Here is a 21,122-nt window from a genome sequence, read left to right as displayed (position 1 = left end):
TGTTAGCTGTGGACTTTGATTCTTGTGTGAAAGTTTTGAATTACTTCTATTATTAAAAAAAATAAATTGTTTATCTGTTATCTTAAAGGTGGTGTTTTGTTGTTGTGGCTGCTTAATGTAGTACTCCTTTTAATCACAGAGATAACTGCCCCATCCATGATTGTTGCTGAACTTTCTTTCACCCCAAGTATTTTGACTGATCGAGCTAGTACTTGTGGTTCACGGGATGTGCAAATTCAAATGCCTTTTGACTGTGTTAGGTTGCAGATATGCATCATGCATATATATGCTGTGGCTGAATTTGCTTTAGTAGAAATGGTTCTCTAATTTAGTAAAGTTAAGCTTAAAGAAAATGTCAGTGATGAATACAGTGGAACCTCCCTTTTAAGACCACCAGTTATAAGACACCCCCCGCAGGTTAGGGGGAAGAATTTACCCGATGCTCCCCAGCATGTCGTAAGAGGCGACTAACGGATTCTGTTTCTCCTTTTACCCTTGTTAAGTGTTTTTTGTATAGAATATAGTCAATGTTAAGATTTTAGTCAAGCAGTATGTAAGAAATGTTAAGTCCTTTGTACTGGAAACTTGCATTCTCCCAGTAAGGTCATATATTGTACTACGTTGCAAGCCCCTGGAGCAATGTTTTGATTAGTGCTTTTGTGAACAAGAAACAATTAACAAGTGGCTCTATCCCATCTCCCCCCCTTTCCCCGTCGCGATATAACCTTGAACGATTGAAAACGACGTTAAACACCAAATAAAGAAAGAAAGTTATAAGACTTAATTCCTCCCTTTCACCCTTTTACAACCTTGCTTTTTTCAGATTTTTGTTTCATAACCTCTGCAAATTTACCCTCATTTAAAGACTGAGACCCTTCTTTTTAAGACCTGATTTTCTCAGATTTGTTAGAGTTTTTAAAAGGGGGGTTCCACTCTACATGTACTTACTACTTTGTCAATGATACAGATTGTTTTTAAGAGATGTAACATTATTAAGCCTGTAAAATTATTACCCTTGTATTTTCAGAGATACCACAAACATCCATCCGTACATCATTTTGCCGATACTGTGGTTGGATGAGGTATATATTTGTTGTCCCTGCAATTACACACACTTTGCATTTTGGTTCTTATCTTGTGAAATGAAGGGGACAAGACTGGGTTAGTAACGCACTTGCTCAGAAGCGAGAGGTTGCGAGTTCGACCCTGGGTCAGGGCGTTAGCAATTTTCTCCCCTCTTTCCTAACCTAGGTGGTGGGTTCAAGTGCTACTCTTTCGGATGACACGATAAACCGAGGTCCCTTCGTGTACACTACATTGGGGTATGCACGTTAAAGATCCCACAATTGACAAAAGGGTCTTTCCTGGCAAAATTGTATAGGCGTAGATAAAAATGTCCACCAAAATACCCGTGTGACCTGGAATAATAGGCCGTGAAAGGTGGATGCAGCGCCTATAGGCTGTTGATCTACTGGCCGATGTGAATGCGTGATATATTGTGTAAAAAATTCCATCTCACACGGCATTAATAGGTAACATGCGCCTCGAGTCGCCTTGTGTGGTGAGATACGTGCGCAATATAAATCTTTGTAAATAAAAAATAAAATAAAAAATAAAGTGACATGTACACATTAAGTTCAAGGTGTACCATCACATTTTGGAAACCAGACTTTCGGTTTGGCTTGGTTGTATTGAAAGTTATGACGAGGGGATTGCCATGTGAGGGTTATCTCCACAAGAATAGCTGTAAAATGACGATAGGTTATATATACGCATCAGCCTTGTTAAAAATGCAGTTATTTGGAGGTCTTTTGTTGAAATCTAAAGCCTCTCTCAACCTAAATGGACCTGAGAAGCAAATTCTGGCCAGAGATGGTACTCCTGAAGGAGAAACTGGGGCCCAGCAGAGTCCCTTCTGCGAACTGCAGACTTTATCCTATCAACAACCTTGACAGTCAAGCATAGTGATGGGAACGCAGGGTTGGACTAGGCTAAGAGGAGGGGGGGGGTTGCCAGTGGGGGTCAGGGGGCAAAGCCCCCTGAAGCTGATGGGTAGGTCATATTCTGAGATAGCAAAATGGTCGCTCCTTGCATGAAACGGCATAAAATAAACAATAATAAAAAATGTTTTAAATAAGTGAGGTACATGTTTAGGCTGGGGGGGGGGGGGGGGGGTTGCGCAACCCCCATAACCCCCCCGGTAGTCCGGCCCTGGAACGCATAATAAGAAGATAAAGCGTCTGTCAGGCATAGTTGTGGACTAGTCAGCTTCAGACTTCATAAATGAGGTCTAGATATCCGTGATTATTGGGTTCTTTAATTCATTTTGATTCAATTAGTTTATTAAAAAAAAAAAAAATTTCAACTTTATTTTTTGTTTTCACTTCTTCTTCTTCTCGTTTGCTCATTGTATTCTCTTCTATTTTATTTTCCCAGTCAGCCAAAATTGATGACAAATCAGCGTCAGACTTCAAGAGTGAGGTGTTGATGCCACTGAAGATAGCAGATGCAGTGCAGTACGGTCTGATAGCTCTGGGCGTCTTCCTTCTTACATGTTTCTTCATCTGTTTTGCTAAGGGAGCTTTCTGCAAAACTGTGAGTATGCATGTGTGAGTGAATTCAATAGGGAAGCTTCATTCAAAGCAGCCGGGTCTGTAGCTTAGTCGGTAGCGGCGCTGGCTTCCAAACCAGTTGATGCCATGGGCGTGGGTTGGATCCCAACGTTCGACGAGGGATTTATTTCCTAGAGTCCCGCAGTGGGGCACTGCGGTTATGAAATTAAAGGCCCCTCCTGTTTTTGGAACCGCAGGAGCTTTCTAGTTTGCTGTTAGGTAGATTTTTGGTTCCTCTTTCCTGTCATGCTCTCTTTTTCTTCATGAATTCTTTTCTTTTTTCTGCCTTCTTGCTCATTCACCTGTATTTTTTCCAAAAATCTCTTCTCTTGCCGCTTGTCTCGCGATTCATGTATAGTTTAATCTGTTAGTGTTCTGATGTAAGTCCAGCAGTAGATAGGTTAAGCCTATTTTAACATACTGGAAACTGGTAATCTTCCAGTAGGTATTAATTTAGTTTTACTAAAGCCTGCTGGGACACAAGTAATGGGTTAGTGCGTTTGTAAACAGGAATCGCTTGACAAGTGGCCCCCTTCATCCCCCCCTTCCTCGTCCTGATATGGCTCTGCGTAGTCGGCTGGACGTTAAGCAACAAATAAACAAACAAACAAACATTTCCTAGAGTTAACTTTGTGCAGACTCTTCTCGGTGTGCGAACACCCCCGTGTGCATGCATGCGCACAATAAAGACCCCATGTTCACAGCAAAAGTGTGCATGCATGCGCACAATAAAGACCCCATGTTCACAGCAAAAGTGTGCATGCATGCGCACAATAAAGACCCCATGTTCACAGCAAAAGTGTGCATGCATGCGCACAATAAAGACCCCATGTTCACAGCAAAAGTGTGCATGCATGCGCACAATAAAGACCCCATGTTCACAGCAAAAGTGTGCATGCATGCGCACAATAAAGACCCCATGTTCACAGCAAAAGTGTGCATGCATGCGCACAATAAAGACCCCATGTTCACAGCCGAGACCATATTAAGATATCGCCTAACCACATCAAACAAGAGGCGAAGCCTTCAAGGCTCCCGTAAGAAATCAACAAACAGTAACATAACACAAACTCACTCACTCCGTAACACACACACACACAAACACACACACACACACACACACACACACACACACACACACACACACACACACACACACACACACACAGTTAAAACTAACGCATCATATCAACTCCATGTATAATTTTCAAAAGAAGGCAAACAGATAAAATGACTAGGGTAATGGGTTAGGTACCTGCCATGTGGGCACTTTTTCCACTGCTGTCCTCAGTCCTATACTTTTCATCAAGACTTGTCACCATGCCGAGTAGATCTAAATTCGGAAGTCTTCATGTGGCTGAGGCATATATCTGACATAACGTCGATCTTGTTGTAGGTTAACCTCCTTTCTGAAACAAATGGCAAAATGCGATTAGTTATGATGACTACAACCTACACAAATATAAACAGTGTTTTGAAACAGAATAGTCAGGTTATACAAGCCACTTTACCTATGCAGCATGGTAACCCTACAATATGCGAAACATGTCGACTGCAGCAGCCTGGTTCTTAAAATAATTCTGACGGTCAACACAGCAAGAAATGCCAACAAAGACAAGAAAGCTGTTGCAAGGTAAGCTTACCAAACGTTACATAGCGAATCATATGATAGTGCGTAAACAGCAAACAGTAGATCTACAATCAAAGAGAGGATCGAGTCTGGAATGAAACGCGATACAGATCTAGCATTCAAAAACTGTCTTTCACGTTCAAGGAAGTTGTTGCAAAGTACTTAAGACTTACTAAATTGTACAGACAAAACCATGACAGTGCATGTTTTGAATCTGAGGAAAAAATCGTGATCATTTTGACTTTGAGAACAAATTCATTCCGTTTCCTTATATCTGCATGTTCAAGTAAATGGTGGACAGTTTTTTTCGGGCAGAGTAAACTTTAACTTAACTTGAGACTCTACTGCAAGTCTTGAAATTCACATAAATCGAACCACGAGCAAAGACATCCAAACAATACAGGCACTTTACAGACCTGTTTACCCTCCCGGATTGTCCGGAATTATTACGGATTTGGGGTCTAAATTCCGGTATTACGGAATACTACCGAAAATTCCGGAAATTCCGGTCGAGAGAACCTTTTTCGTGCGTGAAAATTCGAAGTCGAAATTGTGGTAGTCACCAGGACTGTGATTTCAAGGCTGACCGAAACAGCCTTTTCTGCGCATGTGCATAGCAAGGTATTTGTCGGATTCCGCGGATTTGAGATCGACATTGGTCCGAAGGGTAATATAAGGCCGATCTCTGTGGGGACGAAATGCCAACCAAAAAAGCGAAAGTTGTACAGAAATATCGGCAAAACTATTAAGTCAAGTGGCGGTGTCTGGTGAAGTTTAAGAAGAGCGAACCACATTCATTTTGGTGATCAACTTGAGATGAGTGCAACAACAAAGCTAGTCAGTTACGAGTCACGTCGCGGCACGTGTCCCGAGGTTAGACGCAGTTAGTTTTAACAAAATGCAGTACACAAATGAACATGGAAACAAACAAAAACACGAAATTATGTTTGGCAAAACATGAGCCTGCTTCGCATCGACTTTATTTGACCTAGGTCTCTACTTCCACAGAATCTCTCAGACCTGCGAACCGATCTCTCACTACGGTCAGTCGCGCCAGAGACAGATGTAGGTCTATGGGCGCGCTCATCAGTTACTTGGCTGTTGCCGAAATTCAAGTCTTTCTGAGCCTAAAACTGATCTCCAATAATATTTCTCCAATATAGCAAAGATCACAGTTCTTTAAATAAAAAAACTTACAACAAAAATAATGTTTAAATGAAATAAACGAATCGGTCCTCTAAAATTAAAGGTAGCTTCTGGAGAGAGTTATCATGACTGGTTTTAATGCAGGACGTCTGATGTGACAGAATGTAAGGTGGTTTTGTTCACAGTCATGCATCTTCAAGTGACTGTAACTAGTCCAAGGGCGGAGGGGTGGGGGTGGGGGATGTTACAGGGGTTCCGGACCCCCCCCCCCCTCCCCTTGCTGTCAAAAATGCAAAAAAAAAAAAATTCAGTCTGTGGGAAAAAAAACTAAAGACATTTTCTGTCTGTGAAATTGTTGTTGTCGGGAGCAGATATCAATGAAGATAAATTGCCATTATTTAATACTAACTTTAAAAGAAATAATGAGTGGCTGCTGACACCAATTTATCATGTTTAAAATCAAGGACAAGCTACAAATTGTTAATAAAATAGCTAAAATTCTTCAGCCAGACCCCCCCAACCCCTGGACCCCAGGTTGTACCCCCCCCCCCCCCCCCCTCTAGCTCTCTTGCTCCTACTGTGGGGTTTTGTTTTTTTAGATAAAGTAAACTTGTCTTAGTTAACTTGCATATTATATATCAGGTGTCGTGTCAGTGTTTGTGTGTGTGTGTCATCGAGCTTCTGTGTGTGTAGTACAATACTGTTAAACATGGTTATCAATTTTGTACTTGTTTTGCATGGTAGCGCGCGAATAAACGTGTCGTTTAATCGTTTTCGAGCTGGTTTATGGTTGATAAAAAAAGATTACTCAAAGATGCCTCAAATTACGGAAAAGTACCAGCTGCATTCCTGATTTTCATTTGGGGGGGTAAACAGGTCTGACTTTAGATCAACTCATTTCACTAGAGGTGACTGCCTAGCACTGTGTTTGACATCCGTGTCTGCTGAAATAAAAAGAAATTAAAACAAAACGGATTAACAGTAGGTGACACGTTATCAGAGTGGAAGACACTAGATCTGTCTCTGAACTTACCGGGATACGGCTGCAAGATCGACACTGACTGCCGCGCTTTCGACAGCTTGGACATTGGAAACACGCTGTGCAGATCAAATTGTAGGAAATCTCCCTTTGGTATCTTCTTTATTTACTTTTCTGGAGCTTAGAAACCGAACAACATGAAATCGTCTTCCCCGGCGAATCGGCGAGGTGAGAACTGGACCACAATCCTTCGCGCGACCCCTGACCTGATCTTGACACCTGACCTGCCGTCTACATACCAAACACGACACAAACCAGTCAACTGCTTGTACCCCTTCAAAACCCCCCACCACCCGTTTTCTTTGGATATGTTACAGTCAAAACGGGAAATCAGTCATTACGGGTAATGACTAAAAGTTTTAGTCATTTCCGGAAATGACTGATTTGATCAGTCATTACTGGAATTGCCTAAAATCTTTAGGCATTACCCGTAAATGACTAAACTTTGTGAATATTTTTTACCCTTATTGCCTGACTGCTAGTCATGTTCAGTCATTACTGGTAATGTCTAGAGCATATTTTTAGTCATTTACGGGTAATGACTAAAGATTTTAGGCATTTCCAGTAATGACTGATCAAAACCGTCATTTCCGGAAATGACTGCCTAGTCAAGAAAATGCGGAATGTGAATACTAGCTTACTCGGCTTTCTGTCGATTACCAATACACATTATGTGAACTCTTGTTAACTGTAGAATTTTTTCCACAATTATGATTCACGATCACACTCGCTGAAGCACAGAAAGAGTTTGTAGATCAACACAGCCAGTATGTGTGTGTGTGTCTGTGTGTGTGTGTGTGTGTGTGTGTGTGTGTGTGTGTGTGTGTGTGTGTGTGTGTGTGTGTGTGTGTGTGTGTGTGTGTGTGTGTGTGTGTGTGTGTGTGTGTGTGTGTGTCATTTACTTCAATTTTCCATTGATTTATTCTATTTTACTCCAGATTTCTGTTCAATTTATCGAATGTGTATTTGTCATTACAGCGTCAAAGTGTGTGTTCAAGACGGTTTAGTTGCAAGGGGTATTGACAGGGGGAGGGAGAGAGAAAGAGAGAGAGAGAGAGAGAGAGAGAGACAGAGACAGAGAGAGAGACAGAGAGAGAGACAGACAGACAGGCAGAGAGAGAGAGACAAAGAGAGAGAGAGAGAGGCACAGACAGAGAGAGACACAGACAAAGACAGAGAGAGATATAATTCCATTTTCTTTAAATTTCTGTTCATTTTATCTTTTCTTTATTCCAAATTTCTGTTCATTTTATCTAATGTGTATTTGAAATAAAAGATTGACAAATGTTTAACATCAGAGTTGCGAATAGATTGAGAGATTATGCGGTTCGGGGTTTGAGCGCTTTATGGCGAAGGGAGTGCGTTCTATATAGCATTTCTATTGGCCGATCTGAGAAGTACACGCATTTAGTGCGCGTTTTATAGCAATTGGCTTTCGCACACACGGGTGCAACCTTCGTGTCTACCACTCTGTGTGTTTTATATAGCCTTTACAACCAAATAAATTTAATGTGTTTTTGCTTGATTTTTGAATTATTACTAAGTTTAATATTGACTTATGTTAAATATTGTATGGAAACACAATATCATGCATAATTGGATAAAAATTAGATGATTGTGGGGGAGCAAACTATGATGACTCACAATTTTTGTAATAATGGGATTCATCTCAGAACATTTAGTTCATGTTCAGTCATTACTGGTAATGTCTAGAGCATATTTTTAGTCATTTACGGGTAATGACTAAAGATTTTAGGCATTTCCAGTAATGACTGATCAAAACCGTCATTTCCGGAAATGACTAAAAGTTTCAGTCATTACCCGTAATGACTGATTTCCCGTTTTGACTGTAACAGATACACGCTTTAACTACACACATGCCCACACAATGTTGATCATTGCTTCAATAATTTGAAGATGGTGCTTGAAAATTAACCACGTGAAATGAGTATTTCGGTGTTTAGCCAAAAATGTTAAAGTTTCTACCACAGACATACACACACGCACGCACGCACAGACAGACAAAAGTTAGCATCGCATAGGCTACACTTACGTGAGCCAAAAACCGAGACGGGTCATGCTCGTCTCCGCGCAGCGCGAGAACGCAGTACTTACTTTAGCCTATTTTTTTTAAATTCTGAGCACACTTTTACAGTAAACATGACGTGTACAGGAGAACCCCCTGTTTACGACTTTGGAAAAACCTTGAAAATTAGGTCGTAAAAAGGGGGGGTCTTAAAAGGGGGGTTTGAGTTTTTGGCTGGTCGGTCATGAATTTGGTTGCAGTGTATGTACTGTCATGTTTACACACAAACACACAGTTGCAGTTTACTGTCATATCAAAACACACACACACACATTCCTTCCTAACCGTCAAAGTGGGTTCCTCACATCACACTGCGTTTGTAGTGCACTTGCACTACAACGGCACTGCGCGCAGTGCCTTTCTAGTGCACTTGCACTACAACCGCACTGAGTGCAGTATCCGCTCCGGCATGGACGAATTTTACACTAAAAAAGGCAGAAAAATTGACCTATTTCGTAGCCTATAGAGGACGGAAAGAATGCCATATTCAAGATTATGACATTCTTTCCGTCAAAAAAAGTGTTTCCGAGATATTTGTGGAGTGACATTTTGGGGTCATTTCCCGCTGTTTGCACCATGGAAAAAAAGTGGGTTTATCAAAATGAACCCACTTTTTTTCGTAAACCCATTTGTGTCGAGTGTTTACAACAAAAAGAACCCATTTGTCACTTTTGGACTACACACACACACACACAAACACATTACAGCAGAACAACTTGAACTCAAATTTCAAAGAAAATTTACTCATGGTGTAATGCTCGCTCCCCGCTGAGTGAAGCACATTTGACATTGTGGCGCAACCAGTAAAATCCGAATGTCCTAACTCGATAGAAAGCATAACGACTTTTCTCCCGAATCATCTTTCCGCTCATATGAATGATTCGTCGCCTTGCATCGCTAAACTTGACCACGATCGTTGAGGTCTTCGTACAGGCTCCTCTCTTTGCGTACTTTCGCTTCACTATCCTTCTCACCATCTAGATAACACCGAGTCATTATCCTTGACGACACACAGGATTTTCGTATTCCCGACTCCCAAGGAAGTCGCCGCGGATTGCCACTTCGCTCGATTAGCGGTTACTTTATTAGCTCTCTAGAGCTCTACTCAAGAGTCGGCGCTTTTCTTTTTCTTTCGCGAATCTTCGTTTGTCAACAAGACAGTGGTCGTGACAAGATAGCGTGCAGAAAAAAACCCGGATGTATCAGGATCTCGCGCGCGCGAGATTTCGTTTTTATTTCTTCTCGCGATAGTTGGAGGAGCGAGAGCCGCCATGTTGTGTTTTCGTCTGCTCGAAATATGCGCAAAAGTCGTAAATCATCCCAAAAAGCTCGGTCGTAAGTCGCGTTTTGTGTCATTATCCTTGACGATACACAGGATTTGCGTCTTCCCGACTCCTAAGGAAGTCGCCGCGGATTCTATCGTGCGCGAGATTTAGTGTTTTTTTCGTCTCGCGATACTTTGTGAGGAACAAGAGCCGCCATGTATTGTTTTTGACTGCTCGACTACAAATGCGCGAAAGTCGTAATTCATCCCCAAAAGCTCGGTCGTAAGTCGCGTTTTGGGGTGAGTCCTTCACTGGGGGTTCATTATATAGTACTGAATGCATCCGTGGTACATAGCAAAATCGGTCGTAAAAAGAGGGTGGTCGTAAACAGGGGGGTCGCTAAGGGGGAGTTCTACTGTATATGTTTTTGAAATCAGGAGAAATTGCTGAGTACGATGCAATCATTTTTGAATCTGTTATTGAAAATTTGATTTTAATGACAACTAATTAACTAATTTTAATTTGAGCAAACTAATTAGCTAATTTTTACTCTGCGGAACTGAAATTCAATCCCATAGTCCGGGCTTCGTCAAAGATTGCTTGACCAAAATTGCAATCAATTTGATTGAGAATTGAGGGTGGACAGTGCGGCCTTAACTTTCACAAAAAGCCGGATATGATGTTATCAAAGACATTTATCACAAAAATTTTTTAAAAGTCCGGGGATATCATACCCAGGAACTCTCATGTGAAATTTCATGAAGATCAATCCAGTAGTTTTCTCTGTATCGCTCTACACACACACACACACACACACACACACACACACACACACACACACACACACACACACACACACACACACACACACACATTCACCTCGACCCTCGTCTGGTTCGATTCCCCGACTATGTTAAAAAATTTAGTCAAAACTTGACTAAATGTAAAATTGGGTAGCGCCTCCACAGAGAGAAAGCAACCCGATTGTCCATGATGGTAACCTCACCGGACTATCATGATTAAATCTTATCCTTATCTTATCCTTAGTTTGGTTTCTGTGACCAGTTGGTTGCTATCGCAGTTGCTTGGTTCGGCCAGACATTTGTTTATCATATATGTAAAGACAACACTCAGAGCATTATCATAATTTTAAGTTTCTACTCTGTTACTGCCCAAACCGACAGTACATGGTATAGTGTTGTTTTTCTGCAGAAGGACAGAGAGATGCAGTCCATGGGAGAAACCACTCCAATCCTGCCTTCAGCCTGATAGCATGATGGCTGCCATTCCGGCTTGAGATGAATAACTTCATCATGATCCTCGGATAGCCTGACACTTTCATCCTGTCTCCAGCTCACTGAGTCGATTGCTTGATCATGATTCTTCATTCAGCTTGCTAAGGCAAAAACACACAAAAAAAAGTCTGTTTACGGTAACATAGGCAAAAAAAATAGGGTCGGTAGGTCGGGATTTTCTTTTTTTGAGTCACTTGAGAAAAAGTGACTATGTAATCGGTCAGTGTTAGTCTGTCCGGCCGGCCAGCCGGCCGGCCGGCCGTCCGTAGACACCACCTTAACGTTGGACTTTTCTCGGAAACTATCAAAGCGATCGGGCTCATATTTTGTTTAGTCGTGACCTCCAATGACCTCTACACTTTAACGATGGTTTCGTTGACCTTTGACCTTTTTCAAGGTCACAGGTCAGCGTCAAAGGAAAAATTAGACATTTTATATCTTTGACAAAGTTCATCGGATGTGATTGAAACTTTGTAGGATTATTCTTTACATCAAAGTATTTACATCTGTAGCCTTTTACGAACGTTATCAGAAAAACAAGGGAGATAACTAGCCTTTTCTGTTCGGCAACACACAACTTAACGTTGGGCTTTTCTCGGAAACTATAAAAGTGACCGGGCTCAAATTTTATGTGAACGTGACTCATTGTGTTGTGAATAGCAATTTCTTCCTGTCCATCTGATGCCTCATATAATATTCAGAACTGCGAAAGTGACTCGATCGAGCGTTTGCTCTTCTTGTTTTCTTTTTTTTCTCCCAAAAAACATATTTTTAAGTTATTTTGCCAAAAAACAAAGACTCCCCCCCCCCCATATGCAAAAATAAAAGTCTAGGGTCGCGCGAAAAAATAGGGTCAGTCCGGATACCGTAAACAGACTTTTTTTTGAGGGGGGGCCTAACTTCTTTCTGTGATAATGATTCTGTGACAGCTACACCCATATGTGCCTTCAGCTTAACAGCTTGATCGCTGGGTAGTTTTCTTGGCATGTTAGATTGTCTGATGGTGGAAGTCCTGTCTTCCATCTGATAACTGCACTATTTGATAACTGCACCATCTGATAACTGCACCATCTGATGACTGCACTATTTGATAACTGCACCATCTGATAACTGCACCATCTGATAACTGCACCATCTGATGACTGCACTATTTGATAACTGCACCATCTGATGACTGCACTATTTGATAACTGCACCATCTGATAACTGCACCATCTGATAACTGCACCATCTGATGACTGCACTATTTGATAACTGCACCATCTGATGACTGCACTATTTGATAACTGCACCATCTGATAACTGCACCATCTGATAACTGCACCATCTGATGACTGCACTATTTCCGTGGACCCCCCTTTTTTTAAGACCTCAAGAAATCTTAGGAGAGAGGTTTTTTTGGGTTTTTTTTAAACCCCCGCGGGTTAGGGGGAAGAATTTACCTGATGCGATCCCCAGCATGTCGTAAGAGGCGACTAACGGATTTTGTTTCTCCTTTTACCCTTGTTAAGTGTTTCTTGTATAGAATAGAATCAATGTTTGTAAAGATTTTAGTCAAGCAGTATGTAAGAAATGTTAAGTCCTTTGTACTGGAAACTTGCATTCTCCCAGTAAGGTAATATATTGTACTACGTTGCAGGCCCCTGGAGCAAATTTTTGATTAGTGCTTTTGTGAACAAGAAACAATTGACAAGTGGCTCTATCCCATCTTTCCCCGTCGCGATATAACCCTTCGTGGTTGAAAACGACGTTAAACACTAAATAAAGAAAGAAAGTTTTTTAAAAGGGAGGTAAGCATTAAAAATGAAGGTAAATTTTTTTTTAAATCGGAAAAAATAAGGTCTTGAAAGGAGGTTCCACTGTATCCTTGATCAGCTACACTGTCAACATGATTTCCGTTTACAATTTTTTCACAGTGATTCTGTGTTCAAGGGAGTAGGGATAGCCTAACAAGAAAAAGAAAGGAAGTGCTGTGAACATCAGACAACAGCGATCAGAAGTCGATCAAGCAAAAAGTGTGTGTGCGTATGTGTGTGTGTGTGTGTTGTTTTGTAAAAGAAGAAACATGTGTTTATAGAGAGTATAATATAGATGATGTAGCTGTCAAATAGACAGTAATTAAAGATCAATCAAAACATGAAGGAGAGAGAGAGAGAGTGTGAAGGTACTGGCATTTCTTTCAAAAATGTACAAGGGACAAAAAAAAGTTACACAAAAATGGAACCCACCCACCCACCACCAACCCTCTTCTTTCTTCGCTTGTGGCATTGTAACCATGATGCTCTTTAAGAAAAAAGCATGGACTGCTCTGTTAGTCTTGGGGGAATTATGCAATATTTCACTGGTCATGAATCTATATACTTTTCACATTTCCGGAGATTTATAGAAGGCACCAACATTCTTTGCATATTACAACTATCTGTACTTTCTTCTGCAGGTGCAGTGTACATGTTGGGTTTTGTTTTTTTCATAAAAGGCTGTTTGTTGTCTTATTCGCCAATTGTTTGCCTTCTTCTTTCTCTCAGGAATTAACCCTGTTTTACTTGATTTGTAATTGATTTATCTGATCATTATAACTTGGTTATGAGTGTTAATTTTTTTTTTTGGTGTACATGGGATATTGATAAAGCAAAAGTGCAGAGATTACTAAACTAACTATGTAAATTATTTGCTTTTGATGATTATGAACAGATGTGATGTTATATTTGTGACTGTAACGTATTTTTTTCAATAACAACTTACCTTTCTTGTTTTTTGAGTCACTTGAGAAAAAGTGACTCTATGTAATCGGTCAGTGTTAGTCTGTCCGGCCGGCCGGACGTTGGACTTTTCTCGGAAACTATCAAAGCGATCGGGCTCATATTTTGTTTAGTCGTGACCTCCAATGACCTCTACACTTTCACGATGGTTTCGTTGACCTTTGACCTTTTTCAAGGTCACAGGTCAGCGTCAAAGGAAAAATTAGTCATTTTATATCTTTTCTCGGAAACTATCAAAGCGATCGGGCTCATATTTTGTTTAGTCGTGACCTCCAATGACCTCTACACTTTAACGATGGTTTCGTTGACCTTTGACCTTTTTCAAGGTCACAGGTCAGCGTCAAAGGAAAAATTAGACATTTTATATCTTTGACAAAGTTCATCGGATGTGATTGAAACTTTGTAGGATTATTCTTTACATCAAAGTATTTACATCTGTAGCCTTTTACGAACGTTATCAGAAAAACAAGGGAGATAACTAGCCTTTTCTGTTCGGCAACACACAACTTAACGTTGGGCTTTTCTCGGAAACTATAAAAGTGACCGGGCTCAAATTTTATGTGAACGTGACTCATTGTGTTGTGAATAGCAATTTCTTCCTGTCCATCTGATGCCTCATATAATATTCAGAACTGCGAAAGTGACTCGATCGAGCGTTTGCTCTTCTTGTTGATTATGAACAGATGTGTTATTATATCATTTTTTTCTAACTGCAAGTGATATATATATATACATGTATATATGTACACTTTGAGGAATATTTCTATTAGCAATTCTTGTACTATCTTTTTCTGTATTTCAATGAGTGTAGTGTAGCAAAATAGTTTAACTTGAAGGTACAACATTTCAGATATCAGGCATTTAAATGTATTCCCGCAGTGGGGCACTGCGGTTATGAAATTAAAGGCCCCTCCTGTTTTTGGAACCGCAGGAGCTTTCTAGTTTGCTGTTAGGTAGATTTTTGGTTCCTCTTTCCTGTCATGCTCTCTTTTTCTTCATGAATTCTTTTCTTTTTTCTGCCTTCTTGCTCATTCACCTGTATTTTTTCCAAAAATCTCTTCTCTTGCCGCTTGTCTCGCGATTCATGTATAGTTTAATCTGTTAGTGTTCTGATGTAAGTCCAGCAGTAGATAGGTTAAGCCTATTTTAACATACTGGAAACTGGTAATCTTCCAGTAGGTATTAATTTAGTTTTACTAAAGCCTGCTGGGACACAAGTAATGGGTTAGTGCATTTGTAAACAGGAATCGCTTGACAAGTGGCCCCCTTCATCCCCCCCCTTCCTCGTCCTGATATGGCTCTGCGTAGTCGGCTGGACGTTAAGCAACAAATAAACAAACAAACAAACAAACATTTAAATGTATAACTGCAGCTTGTTTTGCTGTTGAATGTTGAGGAAAATCAAGATTCCAGTGTCTGTATCATAGTATGTGGGTCTAATGTCAGCATGGAATTGAAATTTAAGTCGCAAAACACCTTTATATTATTATATTTGAAGCAAGATCTAACATATGTTTCAAAGCAAGATAGAACACCCCATTCATCAGCTCTCTTGACTCTCCACATACAGTGTGTGTTAATATTGCAATTAAAAATGCGGTGTCATGGATAGGTCAAAGTCTAGTTTATGGGTCATGCTATTTCTGTTATGATTTTTTGTTTCAAGTAACGCTGATGGGGTCTATGTCGACCAAAAGAGTGGGATTCCCTGTAGGTGGAGTTCCTGGAGGGGGATTCCCTGTATACAGGGAATACCACAGGATTTAGTTCCTGTAGCGTGTCGCTGATATCGCTGAAAGTCACGTGATGCTTGGCAACATCGGTAGAATTTGATGTTTTTCAATCTTTTTTGATATTTCTTAGAAATTTGAGTATGGTTTGCAAGTTTTATTAAAAAACTCCACCCTGTGGGATTCCCTGTAAACAGAGAATCCCCCTCCAGGAACTCCACCTACAGGGAATCCCACTCTTTTGGTCGACATTAATAGACCCCATCAGCCTAACTATGTTGTCTCGGATTGTAGGATTAAAATGGCATGTGAATGTTTGTGATATGCACCAGATAATGTCAAATGAGTTAGATGAGCTTGTTACATGTAACACTGGCAAGCAAGTTTGTAGCAGTGGTTGTTTGTAGATGTTACTGTTGTTTCTGTTGTTGTTATTGTTGCCTTTTTATCATTTTGTTTTTCTACGTGTGTTTGCATGGAGCAATGTCATTGTTCTTTACAGACCTGGGAACCCATACGATTTCGCCGTCTTTTGTATGCCATTTTGTCTAAATTACCATCAGTACAGTTGGTTGAAAAAAATATGACGAGAAAAGTTCCTTGACTACTTTTCTTCACAATTAAGCGCATCTCTGTCATTCCTGTCTATTTACTCGGGCACTGTTTACTTTAATGATTAAGAAACCGGCACGGTTGGCCTAGTGGTAAGGCGTCCGCCCCGTGATCGGGAGGTCGTGGGTTCGAACCCTGGCCGGGTCATACCTTAAGACTTTAAAATTGGCAATCTAGTGGCTGCTCCGCCTGGCGTCTTGCATTATGGGGTTAGTGCTAGGACTGGTTGGTCCGGTGTCAGAATAATGTGACTGGGTGAGACATGAAGCCTGTGCTGCGACTTCTGTCTTGTGTGTGGCGCACGTTATATATGTCAAAGCAGCACCGCCCTGATATGGCCCTTTGTGGTCGGCTGGGCGTTAAGCAAACAAACAAATGATTAAGAATAACTTTAAACTCGCATTTTGATCAATGATCACAGCTTTAGTCATTAAACATTAAAAGAAGCATTTGTTTTAAATGTATTGGTAAACTTAACGGTGCAAAGGACGCGTGCGAAGCATGTTTGAATCAACGATGTTCAAATGTTGTGTGAAGTACACTCATTTTTCTGAAAATACGCCAAGTTTGTTTGAGAATACTCCAAGTACAAAACAGGGGTTAATTCCCAGGTCTGTCTTTACCGTTCATCTAAGCGACCTTATGGTTTGCATCCTTTTTTTAGGGTTCAAAAAATTGCAAGAAAGGGAAAAGGTCTGAGTAGCAATTGGAGACTGAATGATTGGATCTTATGAACAAAATGTCTGAAATGGCATCTTTATCAAGGGATGGCAGTTAATTATGTTGCAGTTTGGATGACTGCACCGAAGCCAGTTTCCATAACAGACCCTAGGCCAATTTCTGTTAGAGGTCCCATTATTACGTAACTAGGCCAGTATTAGGTCAGTTTCCATTTGAGGCCCCAAGCCTGTTTCCATAAGACACCCTAGATCATGAGTTTCCTTAAAGATGCCCTATGTCAGTTTCTACAAGAGACCCTAAGTCATGACTTTCCATAGGAAGCCCTAGGTCATTTTCCACGAGGCCCTAGGTCAGATTCTACAGGAGGCCCCAGGTAAGCTTCTGTACAAGACTCTAGGTCAGATTATGTAAGGGACCCTAGGCCACTTTCTTTGGACTCCCAAGTTTTACATGCAGATTGCTCAGACAAACTGATTATCTATATATACATATACATGTACAGCCATTGAGGAATCGGCTATGGATGTCATAGTTGTGTAAGAATATGCAACCTTTTTAGGCTTCAACAATGCATTTTTGAGACTGAAATAAAGTGTGTCTTCGTTTGTACTGTACGACGCTCGCTGCTTCAAAATGGAGCAGATTTCAATTTTGAGGAAAATGAACATGATCAGTGTGAGTTACAGCCTTTTTTTTTATCTTTGCATTTCCAGCTACTGTACGTATCCCTCCTTTTGTTGTGATGAATGAAGTGTTGAAAATGTCTTTTGTTTTGTAGCTTTAGGTTTATTTTTATAACCTGCTAAAATATAGCATCTTGGTGCAATCTTCCATGACACATTTTTCATCCTGTTTTGGGAGCATGTTTTTTTCTGTTTTTACATTTAGTCAAGTTTTGACTAAATGTTTTAACATAGAGGGGGAATCGAGACGAGGGTCGTGGTGTGTGTGTAGAGCGATTCAGACCAAACTACTGGACCGATCTCTATGAAATTTGACATGAGAGTTCCTGGGAATGATATCCCCGGACGTTTTTTTCTTTTTTTCGATAAATACCTTTGATGACGTCATATCCGGCTTTTTGTAAAAGTTGAGGCGGCACTGTCACACCCTCATTTTTCAATCAAATTGATTGAAATTTTGGCCAAGGAATCTTCGACGAAGGCCGGACTTCGGTACTGCATTTCAGCTTGGTGGCTTAAAAATTAATTAATGACTTTGGTCATTCAAAATCTGAAAATTGTAAAAAAAATATTCTTTTTATAAAACGATTTAAATTTACGTTCATCTTATTCTTCATCATTTTCTGATTCCAAAAACATATAAATATGTTATATTTGGATTAAAAACAAGCTCTGAAAATTAAAAATATAAAAATTATGATCAAAATTAATTTTTCGAAATCAATTTATAAACACTTTTATCTTATTCCTTGTCGGTTTCTGATTCCAAAAACATATAGATATGATATGTTTGGATTAAAAACACGCTCAGAAAGTTAAAACGAAGAGAGGTACAGAAAAGCGAGCTATCCTTCTCAGCGCAACTACTATACCCCGCTCTTCTTGTCAATTTCACTGGCACTGCCTTTGCCATGAGCGGTGGACTGACGATGCTACGAGTATACGGTCTTGCTGAAAAATTGCATTGCGTTCAGTTTCATTCTGTGAGTTCAACAGCTTGACAAAATGTTGTATTTTTGCCTTACGCGACTTGTTGTTTTTGTTGCTTCTTTTTCATCAAATTTGTCGGCTTGTTTATAGCGTTCTTCTGTACAATCCTTTAGGTTCAGTACAAAAAGATGGAAACTTCTGTATTTTGTGTGTGTTGATTTTCATGCAAACATTCCTAACCCCAAATAGCAAATCTAAAAGTGCCCTTATTTGGACCACTGCAGGGTAATTGTTTTCTATGTAATTGTTGCACAATAAACACCTAGATAATGTGGGGAACAATCGCCCTGATTTTTTTCTAAGTTTCAGGCCAAAGCATTTGTTAGCTATCAAGAGATACTCATGTTTAGGCCTAAAAAAAAAATAGGTGTGGTTACGGTAACCCGACCTACCCTATTTTTAGGGGCCGATCCTATAACTTTTTATTACATTTGTCACCAAAAAAAAAAAAAAAAACGAGTGCAAAAAACGCAATAAAAGCGAAAGCGCCCGAGTCGCACACTTATTTCCCTGTCAAGTAGGTTTAATTTGTACACATTAGAAAAAAAAGTTTAAAAAAAAAAAGTGATTGCCGACCTACCTACCCTATTTGTTTGGGCTATGTTACCGTAACCACACCTATTTTTCTTTTTGGCCTTACCGATTGCATACTTATAATACTTTACCTATTTCAAGTCTTTTCAATATCTTGATGCACCAACAGAATCTTTGTACTGTTATTTTTATTTTTTTACAAGACTCTGGAAATAATAAACTGTTAAAAAGTTATTTGTCACCTTTTACAAGTTTTGACTGAATGTTTTCACAAAGACCAGGAATTGAGACAAGATCATGGTGTATGTCTGTGTGTATGTGTGGAGCAATTCAAGGAAAACCACCAGACAGATTTTTATGGAACTTTACATGGAAGTTTTCCCAGAAAATACCCAATACTTTTTTTTCTTTTTTTCAGTAAATGTCTCTGATGACGTCATATCCGGCTTACTGCAAAAATTGAGGCCACACTGTGGTGACATAATTTTTTAACTCGGATGGATTGAAATTTTGGTAAAACAATCTTTGACGAAGCCCGGACTATTGAGTTTGTTCATTAATAATCTCAAAAATGTCATTAAATTAGAATTTTAAGAACGGATTCCAAAATGATTACATTTTAGTCTCCATTATTCCCTGACTCCAAAATATATATATCAATATGTCATGTTTACTCTGAAAATTTGCTCAAAGTTATGGAAACTCAGTTTATGCAAATTAGGTTCTATGTTCTCAAGTGCATGTGTAGCGCAATTCCATGAAAAATAACAGACAAATATTTACCAAATTTTACATGTGACTTTTTTAACGTGTTTTCCCAAATGTTTAGATTCATGTCTTTGATGACATCATATCCGCAAATTCATAAAAGTTAAGGCTGGACTGTGGTGACTTCATTTTGTATCAAATTGATTGAACTTTTGGTCAAGCAATCTTTGTTTCAGTCTGGACTATGGGATTGCATTTCAGCTTGGAAGCTTACAAATTTGTTAATAAGTTAGCTCATTAAAGTCGTCATTAAAATCGAATTTTCACTAACAGATTTTCCACAGGTGAACAGTCGGCCGGCTGTTCATCCGAATACTGCTCATTACCTCATTACTATGACTCGCTGATTATTTAGGTTTGTTAGAAAAAACAAAAATTTAAATGCACAATTATTTTCACCTCTCTCTTCATTTATTTAAGGTATCCTTGGAAACCGCAAACAATCTGAAACCTTTTTATGCTCAAAACTTAAAACTCATTTTACCCTACCTCACTATGCTGCTCTAAATTGTCCTCTCCCCCCCCCCCCTTCCTTCCACACACCCCCCCCCCCCCCCTCCTTCCACACACACACACCCTGTCCCTAGGATAGATCAGTCTCTGCCTGGTCTTCATTGAGGGTCAGTCCTTGTTGATCTTCTCGGGTCTTAAAATAAATTATAGGGAGTCTTAATATGGAGGTAAATGTACAAAGGTCATGAACAGAAAGTCTGAGAAAAGAGGGTCTTAAAAGGGAGGGAGTCTTAAATTGAGGGGTCTTAAAGGGGGGTTCCACTGTTCAGTGATGCGGCCAAGGGTTGTGTGGATGGCGGTGAGAGAGACAAAGGGAGGAATGTATGTTTACTGTGCCGTGTGTTGGGTTGTGAACAGCATGATATCCCGCGCCAGTGTTGCGCTCACGGTATACATGCAGCAGGGACCTATATTTAGATAGGTCTATGCATGTGTCACGATTTCATCTTTCGCCTGTGTACGTATTTCCCCCTCGACATATACTCAAGACTGAAATGTTGTTTCCTGGTAAAATTAAGAAGTGAAATTATTTAAGGACGAAAAGCATGTCAGTTTCTTGCATGTGAAGAAAATTGGTGGTAAAATTTAATAGATTTCAACCCCAAAATCGAATTCTTCGAAAACGTGTACTGAGTGGTTACGTCCCTTGAGTAAGAAGGAAACATTAAAATTAGGATGAATCAAATTTCTAAGTTAAATAAAAACAAATTGGTTGGACAAATTTGGCCCCATGAATGTAAGGTACACAAGGTCGCTCATCAGTACTATCGAAGGGTGTT

The 21,122-nt window shown here is 39.9% G+C and overlaps 2 protein-coding genes across 2 annotated transcripts in view; both read left to right on the top strand.

Annotated features, from left to right (window-relative positions):
* Positions 1–3,224, top strand: part of LOC138968738 (folate receptor gamma-like) — a 376,265-nt gene extending 373,041 nt beyond the window's left edge. The window contains exon 6 of the transcript XR_011456270.1: positions 2,748–3,224. The gene's annotated coding sequence lies outside the window, so the exon portion shown is untranslated. The remainder of the gene's footprint in view (positions 1–2,747) is intronic.
* The window catches only part of LOC138968736 (lysosome membrane protein 2-like), a 42,867-nt gene extending 23,571 nt beyond the window's left edge, over positions 1–19,296 (top strand). Inside the window, exons 11-13 of the mRNA XM_070341370.1 lie at positions 1,028–1,082; positions 2,437–2,595; positions 10,991–19,296. Of these exons, the coding sequence (XP_070197471.1) occupies positions 1,028–1,082; positions 2,437–2,595; positions 10,991–11,047 (271 nt within the window). The 3' untranslated portion in view covers positions 11,048–19,296. The remainder of the gene's footprint in view (positions 1–1,027; positions 1,083–2,436; positions 2,596–10,990) is intronic.
* The last annotated feature ends 1,826 nt before the right edge of the window (positions 19,297–21,122 follow it).

This window comes from Littorina saxatilis, linkage group LG6 (assembly GCF_037325665.1).
Source record: "Littorina saxatilis isolate snail1 linkage group LG6, US_GU_Lsax_2.0, whole genome shotgun sequence".
Taxonomy (NCBI): Eukaryota; Metazoa; Mollusca; class Gastropoda; order Littorinimorpha; family Littorinidae; genus Littorina; species Littorina saxatilis.
The sequence above is the reverse complement of the archived record's forward strand: the minus strand, read 5'-3'. Positions and strand labels throughout refer to the sequence as shown.